The 14,147-nt window shown below is 38.3% G+C and overlaps 1 protein-coding gene across 3 annotated transcripts in view; it reads left to right on the top strand.

Moving 5' to 3' along the window:
- Positions 1 to 8,930, top strand: part of WASF3 (WASP family member 3) — a 34,013-nt gene extending 25,083 nt beyond the window's left edge. For 2 of the 3 annotated variants that reach the window (XM_079973883.1, XM_079973882.1), the window contains exons 5-9: positions 610 to 727; positions 3,043 to 3,218; positions 5,395 to 5,658; positions 6,252 to 6,622; positions 7,893 to 8,930. In XM_079973883.1, the coding sequence (XP_079830009.1) occupies positions 610 to 727; positions 3,043 to 3,218; positions 5,395 to 5,658; positions 6,252 to 6,622; positions 7,893 to 8,050 (1,087 nt within the window). In that variant the 3' untranslated portion in view covers positions 8,051 to 8,930. Of the gene's footprint in view, positions 1 to 609; positions 728 to 3,042; positions 3,219 to 4,581; positions 4,749 to 5,394; positions 5,659 to 6,251; positions 6,623 to 7,892 lie in introns of all 3 variants that reach the window. The other variant, XM_079973884.1, reaches the window with a different exon arrangement.
- Positions 8,931 to 14,147: the final 5,217 nt, after the last annotated feature.

The raw sequence follows: 14,147 nt of genomic DNA on the forward strand, positions 1-14,147 counted from the left end.
GTGGGGGGTGGTTTAGCTTGCTGATTTGAAGACAATATACTTCTAAATTTAAAATAATTGTTTGAACATTGCTTCTTGTCATTTTCAACTTACCTCAAACACCCATTCATACTGGGTTTTCCCAATTGATACCTTGGCACAACCAGATGCAGTTTGCACCAGGCCCTGAGTGAAGTGGCCAATGGGTTCTGCACTTATGGGTTTGGTTGCAGGAAAGCCAACTTCTCATTAAAGTGTAGGTCTACTTCCTATGTTTTATCCTATGTAGGTTTACTTCCTAAACCGTTTTATCCAAACAAATGTAATAAGTATTGGGCCTATTCTTAAGTAAGCACCTCATTGTATCATTTGAGTCAGCAGAACCTGACTCAGTTCAGTTGGCAAAGTAGCTGGCTTGCTACTTGAAACAGACAGAACTGTTCCTTTTCTTTGGGAGGTAGGTCTTCTGTCTCGAAATGGCATCCTATGCAGTACATTGGCACCATTGGAGCCTTTCCCACTAGGTTATCTGCAGAGTCATGAGTACGCTAGAATACTTGCTTGGTCTCTAAGTATGCTTTTAAACAATAATCCTCCTGTTTTCTCAATATCTGTTCATTTTGTTCACAGAGATGATAAAAAGGATGGGCTGAAGTTCTATACTGATCCCTCTTATTTCTTTGACCTATGGAAAGAAAAAATGTTACAAGATACAGAAGACAAACGAAAAGAGAAGAGACGCCAAAAGGTAAACAGGCACATTTTAAAATGTATGCACGTGGTTTACCAGCCATATTTTGGAATAAAAATGGTACATTGTTTAAATGTTTTTCTTGACATACATATGACTGGAAAACTAGCAAGATTATTTCATACTTTTATATTTCAATCTTAAATGTGTGTCTTAATTTCTTCTCTTAAAAAATTCTAGCAAAAATAGCCTACTAGTTTCAGAAAACATATTTTTGAAAAATAGATTATATGATTATAAACTTATTTCATAAAGTTCTTTGAGCTTTTGATGGTTTTCATTAGATTGTTTCCACTCTAAAATGCAAATTGACTTTATTCTTCTTATTCTGAGAATATGTCTATCTGCTTTTTATGGGTGAGTCTGAATAAAGAATCACCTAAGGTATGTCATGGAAGAGTATATAATGGAGCAGTTTTAGGAATGATGTTCATTGCTGTCATCCCTGAAGAATGTCACTAAGCAATAAATCAGCTATTTTTAAATAGAAAATGTACGTGCATTTCTGTGTGGCTATGGTAATACTGGAACTCCCAGACCACCTGCCTGACCTAGGCAATGTACAAAAGTAAATAAGAACATCACTAAGAGAAGAAGGCTTTTTTGTTTACTACTCCTTCTGAAATAAAGCAAAGCACCATATTCTGTGACCAGGAGACTTGGATGATTCTTTGCTTGGTGAGGGAAAGCTTGTTGATGTGGTGAGGATATGTGAAGTGGGGATGGGAGGGCAATATAACATGTGTGCTAACAAGGTTGAGTTTTTCTGTATGTAAAATGCCCGTTTTTAGTTTGACTTTGCCTAAGAATGTTGAGGTTTTAATTCCAATGAAATGGTTACTGTAGCATACTTTATCCTCCTTCTGTGAACAGATGGTCTTAAATGGGCTTGCCTGTTGCTGTTATCACTAACCTCGGCTGTCTTCCCATCTGCATAAAATATGATGACTGTAATTTAAGAGTTTGCAACAGAATAAATGTTTGAGTTATAAGCAAAAACACTGCAAAAAGCTCCCTCCAAACACTAAAAAAACCCAGGCAGAATGTATTGGTCACTGGTATCAAATATTGCTAGGAGACCCAGGACAATTAAATCATCCTTCCTCAGTCTTCATCTAGCTTAGGTCATTGACAAGGTGACCAAGGCAGTTTTGGATCTGAAATCAGCCTAGAAAACGGGTATATCAGGAATAGATAGCCTTTGCTGTCCTAGGTGCCTACAACTATACAGGAAGAGAAAAGGTGAAGAGACATGCTTTATGCTTCTTAGTAACTGTGTGATTAAAGAATATATTTTTATGATTTCATTGCAATTTTTCTTTCATAATTGAAAATCAGTTAATCTAACCGTTCTCCCCAAATGCATTTACAGTCACACCTTGGAAGTCAAACAGAATCCGTTCCGGAAGTCCAGTCGACTTCCAAAACATTTGGAAACCAAAGCGCGGCTTCTGATTGGCTGCAGGAAGCTCCTGCAGCCAATCAGAAGCCGTGGAAGCCCCGTCAGACGTTCGGCTTCCAAAAGAACGTTCGAAAACCGGAACACTCACTTCTGGGTTTTGATCATTCGGGAGCTGATTTGTTTGGGAGCCAAGGCATTTGAAATCCAAAGTACGACTGTATTTTTATCATTGATTTTAATATACTCTAATGAGTCGTTTGTGTTGTGATCCATTATCCTTCCATGTGCATGACACCTATTTGGTATTTGTTTGGCAGGACAGTATAAGTACTGAGCTTTTTCCATTTGCAAGGATGAATACCATGCAGCTCTCTGCTGTAAGGTAACTGCTTAAAAGAGGAAATCAGTTGATTTCAGAAAAGGTACATGTGGTGTTGAAGGGAAGCCAAGTTTATTCCAGTGCCAGAAAAAACACACCAACTCTTGTTTGTAGGTGTATCTTCACATACCCCTGGACTCTGATGGGAAAATATTTCCATGCCACTTGCTGTGATGCACTGTGAACCTTTTTATTTGCTTGTTTGAACACTAAGATTACAGTAGCTCTGTAGAACTACAATTTAGCATGGTATTGTTTAAAGCAGGCTTTGCAAACCATACAATTTTACAATTGTGAAAAAAAACACTAATATGTAAATTTAATGTGTGTGTTTGCTATGTATATATTACTGCACAGCTGATTTCTTGTCAGATGTATAACCTATGAGCTCTTTAGAATATGGCTTCACTATAATTTGCTTGGCTCACCTATATATCTACTTATTTTCATTCTCTTAACAGCATTTAACTTGCTCTTTCCTTCCTTGTCTCTTCCTTTCGCATGCCTTGCTTTCTTGTTCTGTAACATTAGGAGCAAAAGCGTATAGATGGCACAACTCGTGAGGTGAAAAAGGTTAGAAAAGCAAGGAACAGGCGCCAGGAATGGAATATGATGGCTTATGACAAAGAGCTTAGACCAGACAACAGGTTGTCTCAAAATATATACCATGGAGCATCATCCGAGGGATCTCTGTCCCCTGATACTAGGTCTGTTTACAACAAACCTTTTTGTTGTATTATACATTCAGATATGCATAGTATCCTTATATTCTTAATAAGCTTAACTGTAGAATTGCAATGAAACATTCAATTAATGTTACAACAGGCATTTTCAAAATTATTTGAAAGGCCAGTGTGACTTAAATCTGTTACTTGTTACTATACAGCCACATTGCACGTATGTTTGTGTTTCTGTTCTAGATTGCCATATTGTGCTGCTATAGGCAACTTAGTACATGGATTTTTTTTTTTTTCAATTTAATGATTTTACTGATTTTAAGAAAAACATATTCTAAACTTTTGTGTAGTACTTAGAAAGCAATGGTTCTTCACATGCAAGGCAATATACCGGCTTCATATTAGTAGATTTTGCTAATTGAATAAAGTGCACTGTTCATATAATTGGTATTCAGAGAGGAGTTGCAGAACCAGAAGCAATATTTTTAAAAATGGTTTTGAACAGAAACATATCCCTAGTGTGTACAACAGTATTTACCACCAGTATTCTCTCTCTGTGTTATACTTCTTTGTGCTAAGTGGGAGGTCTGTGTTCAAGCAAAGTGGAACATTCAAGTTGATTGGCCAAGTGGTCTCTAGAGACATTTTTGTTTTCATATTTGTTCTCCAAATTAATTTAATTGGAAGGAAGGAACAACCCACAGCAAATAATGCAGACTGCCTAACAACATTTCACAATTCCACTAACATCTATTATGGCTTGTTTATGTCATCTTGTAGTTATTTTTAAAGTCCAGGCTGTTAAAGCAAAAGAGGATTGCAAGAAGAGCCCAGAAGCTGACTTCCATAGAAAGCCATGTTTTAAAGAGAATTACTTCTGTATAATATTTCTATGATGCTATTCAGGATGCTTTGTCTGTACTAGGAAAATATTCTTCTTTCATGCTACATAACTTTTTTTCCTGAGCAAAACTGTTCTCCAACTTAATAGAGAGGAAAGCATTTCTGTGATTCCCAGTCACTTGTTGAAATTCTACTCCTCTTGAACCATGGGAATCATATTCTTGTCAACTCTGTTAACTGGATTAATTCACTTACTCCAGTCATTTTGTTTCCTTGACTGACATGTACATTTTTTTACTCCTTTTTTGTAGCATGAAAAATTGCCTTGTGAATGAATTGTAATAGGAGTATCGTAAACGCAAGTGTTACATTCAAAACAAGCCTACACAAATGCGCTTCTTGTTATAATTTTGATGCACTGCTTATATATGCATAAAAATGATAAGCAAACATAGCAATTTTATGTAACTATTGGAATTTGAAATTCTGATGTTTCCGAATTGGCGAGTCCTATTTACAATGCATTTATGCTATGCCTATTGTGATTCAGAAAGAGAGACACAAGCTGAATCCAAGCCGGCACCAGCAAATTAATGTGAGGAAAGTAAGGACAAGAAGAGAAGAGTGGGAGAGAAGGAAAATGGGCATTGAGTTCATAAGTGATACAAAGAAACAAGAGCAGACAGGAAGCACAAAAGAGGCCAAGATGCCCAAAGGGTTTGTCTTTTTGTTTTACTCAAACCTCTGGTGCTTTGTTGCTTGCCTAGCTTCCTGTCTGAAAAAGATGATGAGCATCTATTTTACTGATACCTTTTTAAACCAAATTACTATATGACACAATTTGTCTTTACTAATGCAGCTTTTTGCAGCTCAGGCATGCAAATAAATTGTCTGTTGGCCCTAACTGATAAGCTCTACAGAGTTAGTATCTTTATAAGTTCTGTGTTCCACTAATAGTTCTTTTTTCTCTGCCTCTTTAATCCAGTTGTAATTATTTGCAAAAAAAAAAAAAAAAAAAAAAAAAAGCAACTTATAAAATATTAAGCTCTTGGAGTTGGGTTGTTTTTGATAAATGAAAATATTCTCTTGGTCTCAGCTTCTAGTTTTGCTTTCATCTTTTGCTTTTCTTGGTAATAGTACTTCTCTATCACTTCTCATAGAACTAATATCGCCTTGTATGTGAGAGAATGCATACACTGCAAGTTTACGGTTTCTGTGTATTAGGAAAATCGATGAATTTGAAAATTCAGATTTTGTAAATATAAGCTGCACTTTGTGGCTGTAGAAAGTTCTTTGCAAAGACAGTGAAACTATTATGGTACATTTCCTCCTAATTTCTGTATTTTCTCCACTTGTATTTTAGATCTCATGCCTCAGATGTTACCAGCTATTCATATCCTGCTACTCCAAATCATTCCCTCCATCAGCAGCCAATGATGCCTTCATATGGAGCAGGAGATGGAGCTCAGTACATGCTTGCAAGCCAGGGCCTTGAGCATGAATTTAGGCCACCTTCTACAACAGTGCGGCATGCTACCTTAAACAGACCTCAACAACCACCTCCACCCCCACCCCAAGCCGTAGATGGATCCCTAGGGACTGTGTCATTGGTACCAGCTGATTATGGGTAAAAAATTCCTTTTGTTATTTATTTAAAATGTGTTTACCTTGCTTTTCAGCTGAAAGGCTCCCAAAGCAGCTTACATGAGATCAGTTAACAAGACAGTCCCTGTCCTCAGGCTTACAATCAGCAACGACATGGGGGAAAGGGATGGGACACATAGACAAAAAGAGTGGAAGTAAGAGGTCTTAAGTATGGTTAATGTTCAGTGGGGGATATACTTGAGCTGTATTGTTGTATGATTAGGTTGCTACAGTACTTGAGGCTCACATGCTTAGAGAAAATACTCCAGCAAACTAGGTAAGGACCCTTTACTGCTTCCCAGTGCTATATTTAAACCAAGGTAAAAATGGATGTGGGAAAACTTGTTGTTGATGTTGAAACAGAGAGATGTGTGCTATGTGTGTTGTGTGTTTAGTAAGAGGCAACTGGAAAAGTTTGAGTTGCCAGAAAAAGTGAAGAAAATCAATGCAGTGTAACCCAGTATTTATTATGCAATCATATTCATTACCAAATGAAGCATATGCTACTGGGTGCACACTGCAAATCTGCTAGCTCATATGCCAGTTAACAAATATTGTGTTCTATTTTATATATAGGATGCTTGCAGCTCAGATGGTGGATTATTACAATCCTTCAGGACCCCCGCTGCCTCCCCCTCCACCCATGATTCCTTCTGCACAGACCGCTTTTGTTAGTCCTCTCCAAATCCCTGTGCTACCTTCCCATCCTGGACTAGTGACTGGATCTATATATTCTGCTGCTCTTCATCCTCCTTCTACTGGGCTTGTTGTTACAGCTCCCCCTCCTCCAGGCCCGCCTCCTCCCCCTCCAGGCCCTCCTGCTGCAGGATCCTCTCTCTCATCCTCTCCGATGCTTGCGCCTGCACTGGCTGAAGCAAAGCGGCATGAGCCCACACAGTCACCCATCAGTGATGCTCGAAGTGATCTTCTGGCTGCTATTCGGATGGGTAAGGGTACATTAAGAATGGTCAGGCTTAAACAGACCAGTGTTTGGGTTTTCCATAACTTTGCATAAGCCGTGCTTTTAATTTATAAGTACAGTCATACCTCGGGTTGAAGCAGCTTCAGGATGAATATTTTCGGGTTGCGCTCTGCGGCAACCCGGAAGTAACAGAACACGTTACTTCCGGGTTTCGCTGCATGTGCAGACGCTCAAAATGACGTCACACACATGCGCGGAAGCAGCGAAATGCGACCCACAGATGCTCAGTCGCGTGTTATGTTCGCTTCAGGATGCGAACAGGGCTCCAGAACGGATCCCGTTCGCATCCCGAGGCACCACTGTACAGTGTTGCATCTTGAAAGCTAAGTAATGGCATTCAAATTCTTGCTGTTGGGACCAATGCCTTCTATTCTCCTGATATACAGTAATCTGCCACAATGAAGTATTTGATTTTGTTCTTGGGCAAACAGATGGAGACACACACTTACATGCATCTATACAATATATGTCTGTGTTCATGTGTATATAAATACCTATAGGAAAAAAAATAGTTGGTTCCCTACCAGGGAAGAATGGCAGATTCAGTTGATAGATTATGCCAAATTGGCAAAAATGACCAGAAGAATCAGAAACCAGGAAGACCAAAATTTCAATAAGGAATGGGGAAAATACATAATTTACCTTAAAAACCATTGTAAACAACTAAAATCATTAGTAGGATTGGAACAACACTTGTAATTCAGTGTTGAATTTTTGATATACTAGAGATGGAAAAGATTTGGATTAATGGAAAAGATGCAGGAGGAAAAGATTAATAAAAGGACCCACAAAGGGGAGGAGGGAAATTCAGGAGCTTCTTTGGAATTCGCTTTTTATGCTGGTGGTTGGATAATTGATTGTAAAATTTTAAAACCTAAAAACTAAATAAAAAAACAGCAGATCAAAGTAAATTAATAGCCTCTGGTAACATGAGAGGTATTTGAATTGCCTCCTTTTCTCTTGGGGAATAATGACTGTTTTACATGATAGATGAAGTTGTCATTTCTATTGAAAAGTACAGAGGCCTGTGGAAAAGCCAAAACAATCACCAAGAGCATATTAACTCTTGGAATTCCTTATTTCTGTGAATTCTCATTGTGTTTTAAACCCTAAGGTATTTTCGTTAATTTTTAAGTCCTGTGTACTGTACTTGTAAGCTTACTCTTGCTTTAAAAAGAAAAAAAAACTTTACCTATGAAAATAAGTGTGATAATTTGTCTCATTGCTTTCTTCAGGAATCCAGTTGAAAAAAGTACAAGAGCAGCGTGAACAAGAAGCTAAGCGTGAACCTGTTGGAAATGATGTGGCAACAATTCTTTCCAGACGCATTGCTGTGGAGTACAGCGATTCAGAAGATGATTCGGAATGTGATGAAAATGACTGGTCAGACTGAAAACTGGAGAACCAAAGCATTCTATTAATTTCTTAAGGAAATTGTTCATGTTGTGTAGGCACTGATATATGTTGAAACAGGTTAATTAAATTGATGGTATTCAGGATGCTGTCAGTAAGTTTGGTGATAATCTAGAACTCTTTTATTTTCAGTATTTACTGCATAATACTGTATACAAGTGCCACTGAATGTAGCAAATCATGTTCTGCCCCAAGAGAAGGCAGTGTTTGTTCTTGGCCAGGAGTACATGTAAGTTATTTAGATTGTTTGAATATTAACACCAATTTCCCCAGGTACTTGGAAATCTTTCAAAGCAGGTGCTTGATCTTGGAGCACAACATGACAGAACAATGTCCTCCACCATAAAATGTCACTAATTTGCATTTTTGGTCTAGCTTCATGGAGAATACGTATAAAACTGGTAGCAGTTAAATGTTTCTTGTTTATTTTTAAGTCTTACTCTGTCCGTCCCATATATTGTGAGTTTATTTTTAGCATCATAGCTACACTTCAAAATAATCAGGGGTTGGAGCCATACTGACATTGTTAGTGAATAATTGGGTGACATTAGGTTAAGTGCTGAATTCCCTCCCCTTATTTATCTGTTTGTTTGTTTGTTTGTTTGTTTGTTTGTTTAGTTTTCATAATCAGTTTTAGAAAATAATATAGTTTGTAACAGGCATATTCAAGCAGATGGTTAAATGGATCCTAAAATAGAAATCATACTTCTCTTAGGAGTCGTTGAGCTCAAAAGGTAAGGTTTGTTGAGAACCATGTTCAAGCTGTGTCTGGCTCATGGGTGACTGGACAAATTCTTTATAGTTACAACACCTAAATAAATTTCACCTCAAGTTGATAAAAATAATTTTGTTACCTCTCATATGGTTTACAGTGCTGCATTTATTACATGTGGATAGACATGTAATGCCTTTGTCAGCTTAAGAGTGCAGTTGTGTCATATTTATTTTTGTATGCCCCTTTTTAAAAAAGTGGCAGTTATAATCTACATTTTCAATCTTATATAATATTTCATTTTTAAAGGCTGTTTTCTTTCAGTTGTTCTTAGTTATTCACAATTCAGTACTGTATTGAAACTAATTTCCTTTCTTGGCTATGATTCAGGATCTTGTTATGCTTGATTATGTTTCATAGAATTGAAGTTTAGAAGCAGTCAGTGCTGGCTTTGGCTTTTGTTTGTGGGGATTTTTCGAGGGTGGGGGGTGGGGTGAGACCAGGCAAGTTGCCGTGAATGGTCCATGTATTTAAAGGTGCCTGCAGTTGCCTAGAGGGGAAAAGCAAGGTGAGCAGAGGTTGTTCCTCTTCCTCTTTGCTCCTGTCACTATATGCTTGCTTAGGAGACAGATGACTAGGTAGCAATAGCAAAGTGTAGGAGTAGTGGAGGTCTGGGGTTGTCAGCCCTCTGTTGGAGTGTGGGCTTCAGCAGTGCTAGTCCCTGATTCCAGCCCTAGAAACAATCCATTGAAAGCCGTTGCTGCACAATTAGATTTGTGTTAAGTTTGGTGGGTGGGGGTGATAGATCACTTCTAAATAAGTGAGAAAAATGGAGTAATTCACATCCAATAAGCTTAAGTAGTTTTGCTTTGGGACATGAAGCAGTGTCCTTCATCCACAAGCTCTTTGAATTCCGGTTTCTTCCATTCCTTAGCCCTATCAAATGAAAGAGAAGACAAATAGTCTCTGAGATGAAGAGAACTGCTGTGTGATGGCTGTTGTTGTTAAATAGGACTCTGGAATAGAGAGTTGTCACCACCAGTCCAAGAAAATGTAGTTTTGTTTTGGGACATGAAGCAGTGTCCTTCATCCACAAGCTCTTTGAATTCCGGTTTCTTCCATTCCTTAGCCCTATCAAATGAAAGAGAAGACAAATAGTCTCTGAGATGAAGAGAACTGCTGTGTGATGGCTGTTGTTGTTAAATAGGACTCTGGAATAGAGAGTTGTCACCACCAGTCCAAGAAAATGTAATCTTGGCCCAAGCAAGCTTATTTTATTCTCTTCTTTCCCCACCTATTCTACCTTGACTTAAAAAACAGTCTTACAAATTGTAATAACATTCTAAAGTAGCTGTTGTTAAACTTTTATATATGATATAAAATATCTTTTCTGTACAGCAACCACTCAGTAGGAACACAGAATATAAGTTGTTGGTCCCCCCCCCCCCAAATAAGAACTATGGTAATATTTCATTACAGCAGTCCTCCAGATCCACCAGGGCAAGCATTTTGTCTTGCCAGGTGGAATGATCCCCCCTTTCCCTCCCTTTGTGCTGTTCCAGGGGTTCTCCTGACCCAAGTCAATTTCAGGGGCATGTGAAGAGAGGAAGGGGGAGTACCCCATTATAAAAGTGGAAGTCCCACCCTATAAACAGGTATCTGTATTTAGTGTCCCTATTGAGAGCACAGCATTCATTGTTAACAATCATGGACCTTATATCAGTACCAAGACTGTTTCCTGAAATTTGTAAGGAATAAAGTGACCCTTAACAGGTATAGAGTGCCTTTCCCTTAATACTAAATAAGTATAGAGAATCACCTCACTCAGGTCTTTGAAGGGTTTCCAGAGAGACTTGAGCACTAGCATGATTCAGGAAGGGCCAGGGATCCATAAGCTGATCTGACTCTCTTCAAAACATTCAGTCTGGCATTGAACTTATACCTACAAGAAACATTAAACTAATTGGTTTTTAAAAGAAGAGAACACGTTTTCAGTTAAAATGCACAGAACCTACTCTTTGTGCATTGGTTTTTCATTTCCTTTACTCATGGATATCACAATAACAGTATTGTCGTACCTTGTTTTGCAACTGGGATCGGTTCCGGAGCCCCATCCGCTAGCCAAAAAGGACGCAGGGCAAAACGCTGCATCTGCGCATGTGCAATATAGCGCTTCTGCACATGCGCGAGCGGCAAACCTGGAAGTAACCCGTTCCGGTAATTCCGGGTTTGCCGTGGACGTTCTCTGGAACGGATGCTAGACGAGGCGGATGTTTGCGGATGTATTACTGTATTTTGCATTTAATACACATGCAAATGTGTACATTGCCTGCAGAGGGATAACGTAATTGGGAAATATGAAAAATGGAGACTGATGGACTGAAGTTGCACATTACTTCCCATCTCACACATTGAGGGAGGGCCATTCACTCACCATATAGCAATCCATGCGAATTGGACAAAATATGCAAGTAGTATAGGAGGGTGTTTAAAAAGGTAGCTCTGGATTATAAGTAAGCAAGCCACATGGAGGAGGGAAAAGTTGCTTAGGAAGTGTGGCTTATGGCTTGACTTTGAGCGCTGCAACCCCCGAGTCATTTGTGACTGGACTTAATTGTCAGGGGTCCTTTACCTTTACTCTGGAAGAAATTCCTTCCTAATGCAAAATATATTTATTAATTCTGAAGTATAATTTTATAATACATCCACAGGCCAGTACAGTACCATGCCACTCCTTGCCACACTGTTATTTGCAATGCAGAAAGGCACAACAAATGTTCGGTAAAAGACCTCTTTGTACTTCATGCACTCATGAGATGGAGGTTCTTTTCTGTTAAAGCTTATGCCATCATAAAAGTTTTGAAAAGGTGCCACAGGACTCTTGGGCTCTGTGTGCTTCCTGCAACAGACTAACAAGCTACTGCTCTAGAACAGCTCTCTTAAAAAGCTGATTACACTGGTGTTTACTTGCCAAGCAGGCACTCAAGCTGTGGGTAGGAGATGATGACAAAGAGCATGCAAAAGTAACTTTTTTCATCTTAACTGCAGTGCTCAGACGAGTGAAAAAGCACCTTAACCCTGCGTGCTGTGGAAAGCAAAATACCGGAAAGGGAGAGCAGCACCTTATGCTGATCTGTACATAGCTCATTTTTCTTTCTCCTCTTCTTTCAGAGGCACTGCTAAAGAGCTCATGAGCACTAAGCCGCCTTTGCAGTGCCAGTACCTTTGGATTTAGAGTCCAGTGACTGTGCCTCCTCCAATCCAAAAAACTACGCAGTCTCTTTGGCTAGCCCTCCTTCTCTTACCACTAAATGGGGTCATTGTTTGTTGCATGTCAGGCAAGCCTTGACGTTACAATAACTGCTCTTGGCTCCAAAGTTCACAAAGCCAATATCTACCGGTATCTACCTTTCCCCCCAACAAGTTGTTCTTATGTTTGAAACGAGCATTTCTGAAACAATATGACCAAATAAAAGTCTACCACCTTGTGCATTTTGTACCTTTAATAGTAAGGGACAGCATAATGGCAAACACTTCTTTTCCTTAATAGATTCCCATTAAGAGTCTGAAGATATATTGAGTAGCACCTAACAAAGCACAATCTCCAACTCCTTTATGAAGGCCCCAAGGTCACTCAACACCTTCTAGACTTTGCCTTAAAATGTGAGGAAAGCTGCATTTGACTTTGCATGTGGAAATGAGACATCGTGGACTATACAGAAAAGGATCTGAATCTTCATTACTGTTGAGGGTGATCCCACATCTGCATAGTAATGAATTATGCTATATTCTCTGAATGCTATAGAACTAACCTCTAGGAAACCAAAGGGGTTCATCTGATCTGTGTTCCTAGTCTGTGTACAGTACTGAGAACAACTTGGCCGTGCTAATGGTTGCTTCTGCTTCTGGGGATATTAGTGAAGTTGTCACATGATGCATTTATTGCATGATGATGTCGTTCTGCATCATTCATGATGTGAGAATATGGTTCTATATGTTCATTTGGTTGAACAAATGTAGAGTTGCAAGGCAAGTCATACTGCATGTTTTCTCTACACCCCACCCTGAATAAATGTCAGGATGTTCAAATGGCTTTCTGGAAATGTTTTTTGTTTGTTTTTTAATGTTGGAAGTAAAATATCAGTTTCTTCCATTGTAAGAAATGAATATATTTTAGAAGCACAGAAACTGAATCACAGAATATTTGTATTTTGAATTTATTCTAAGCTACTAAATAAGTTGTAGTCACAAAGATTTCATAGTTAGATGACCACCTTTTTTCTTCTAAACTTGAAGTATTTTCTCATCTGCTTTCAGTATTTTATCAATAAAAATGTAAATTAAGATTACTGAGCTAAATTTATACTTTAGGTAATTTTGTTTGTTTATTTTATCCTGGGTTATGTAAAAGTAATAGTTATAAATAAAGCTCACATTTCAACTTTTGTCTTCACATTCTAAAAGTTTTTCTTCAATTTCAATAGATTCTAGTTAACAGGAGCACTATTATGTAGTACTGAACTATTATGTAATTATTAAGATATTGTTAATACTGGCTGGTTTCACTGTTTATTCTTCATTTCCCTAGACATTTTTGTGTAGACAACACTTCATAATTACTATGTCTGCCTGACATTGCACTTCGAATTTGTAACCCAAACAGCATGATACAGTCATAATTAACGCCTTATTTCAGTGGGCAATAGTTTAGCCACATTGCCTAATTCTTCTTCTGAAATAAATGTGGCATGCAGGTGCTTAGCTGAATTCTGCCCATTCCTTGTGCAGTCTCGTTACAAATGTCAGATGAAGGATTCAGTATGTTGGGGATACCATCAATGGTAGTTAATAACACTGGTAGTAATGGTAGTAAAAAAACACAGGAAGTTAATAGTAAATTAATTACGGTATACTGTGATACATTGCTTGAACAACTTGGCCACTCCAGTCTATAGAAAAGAATTGCACAACATCCATCAGTGTACACTGTACACCAAACATTTTCCTTTTCCTTGGGTAGCCCTTGGTTGTGCATATCACTTGTTGATAAGAGTGCTTTAAATGTGGCAGTAAAAACTTGTTTTACAATGGTGTCTACATAGGGATTACAGTGTTTAAACTTTAAATAGGCTCCATTGTGTGCAGAAGGCATTAGGAATTCCTGTGGAAAGATATTGACCTCTGGTGGTCACTTGTGGTAATTGAGACTTTGAAAATTATTCAAGTGCTTTCCTTCCTATATCTTGCACCTCCTCCCACAACAAGGAAATGAAAAGCAATCACATTATATAATGCCTACAGCTAAGCCCTAATTAAAGACAGTTGAAAATGTATTTGACAAAGAGAGAAACACATCTAGATAATT

The sequence above is a fragment of the Podarcis cretensis genome, assembly GCF_951804945.1.
Source record: "Podarcis cretensis genome assembly, chromosome: 4".
NCBI lineage: Eukaryota > Metazoa > Chordata > Lepidosauria > Squamata > Lacertidae > Podarcis > Podarcis cretensis.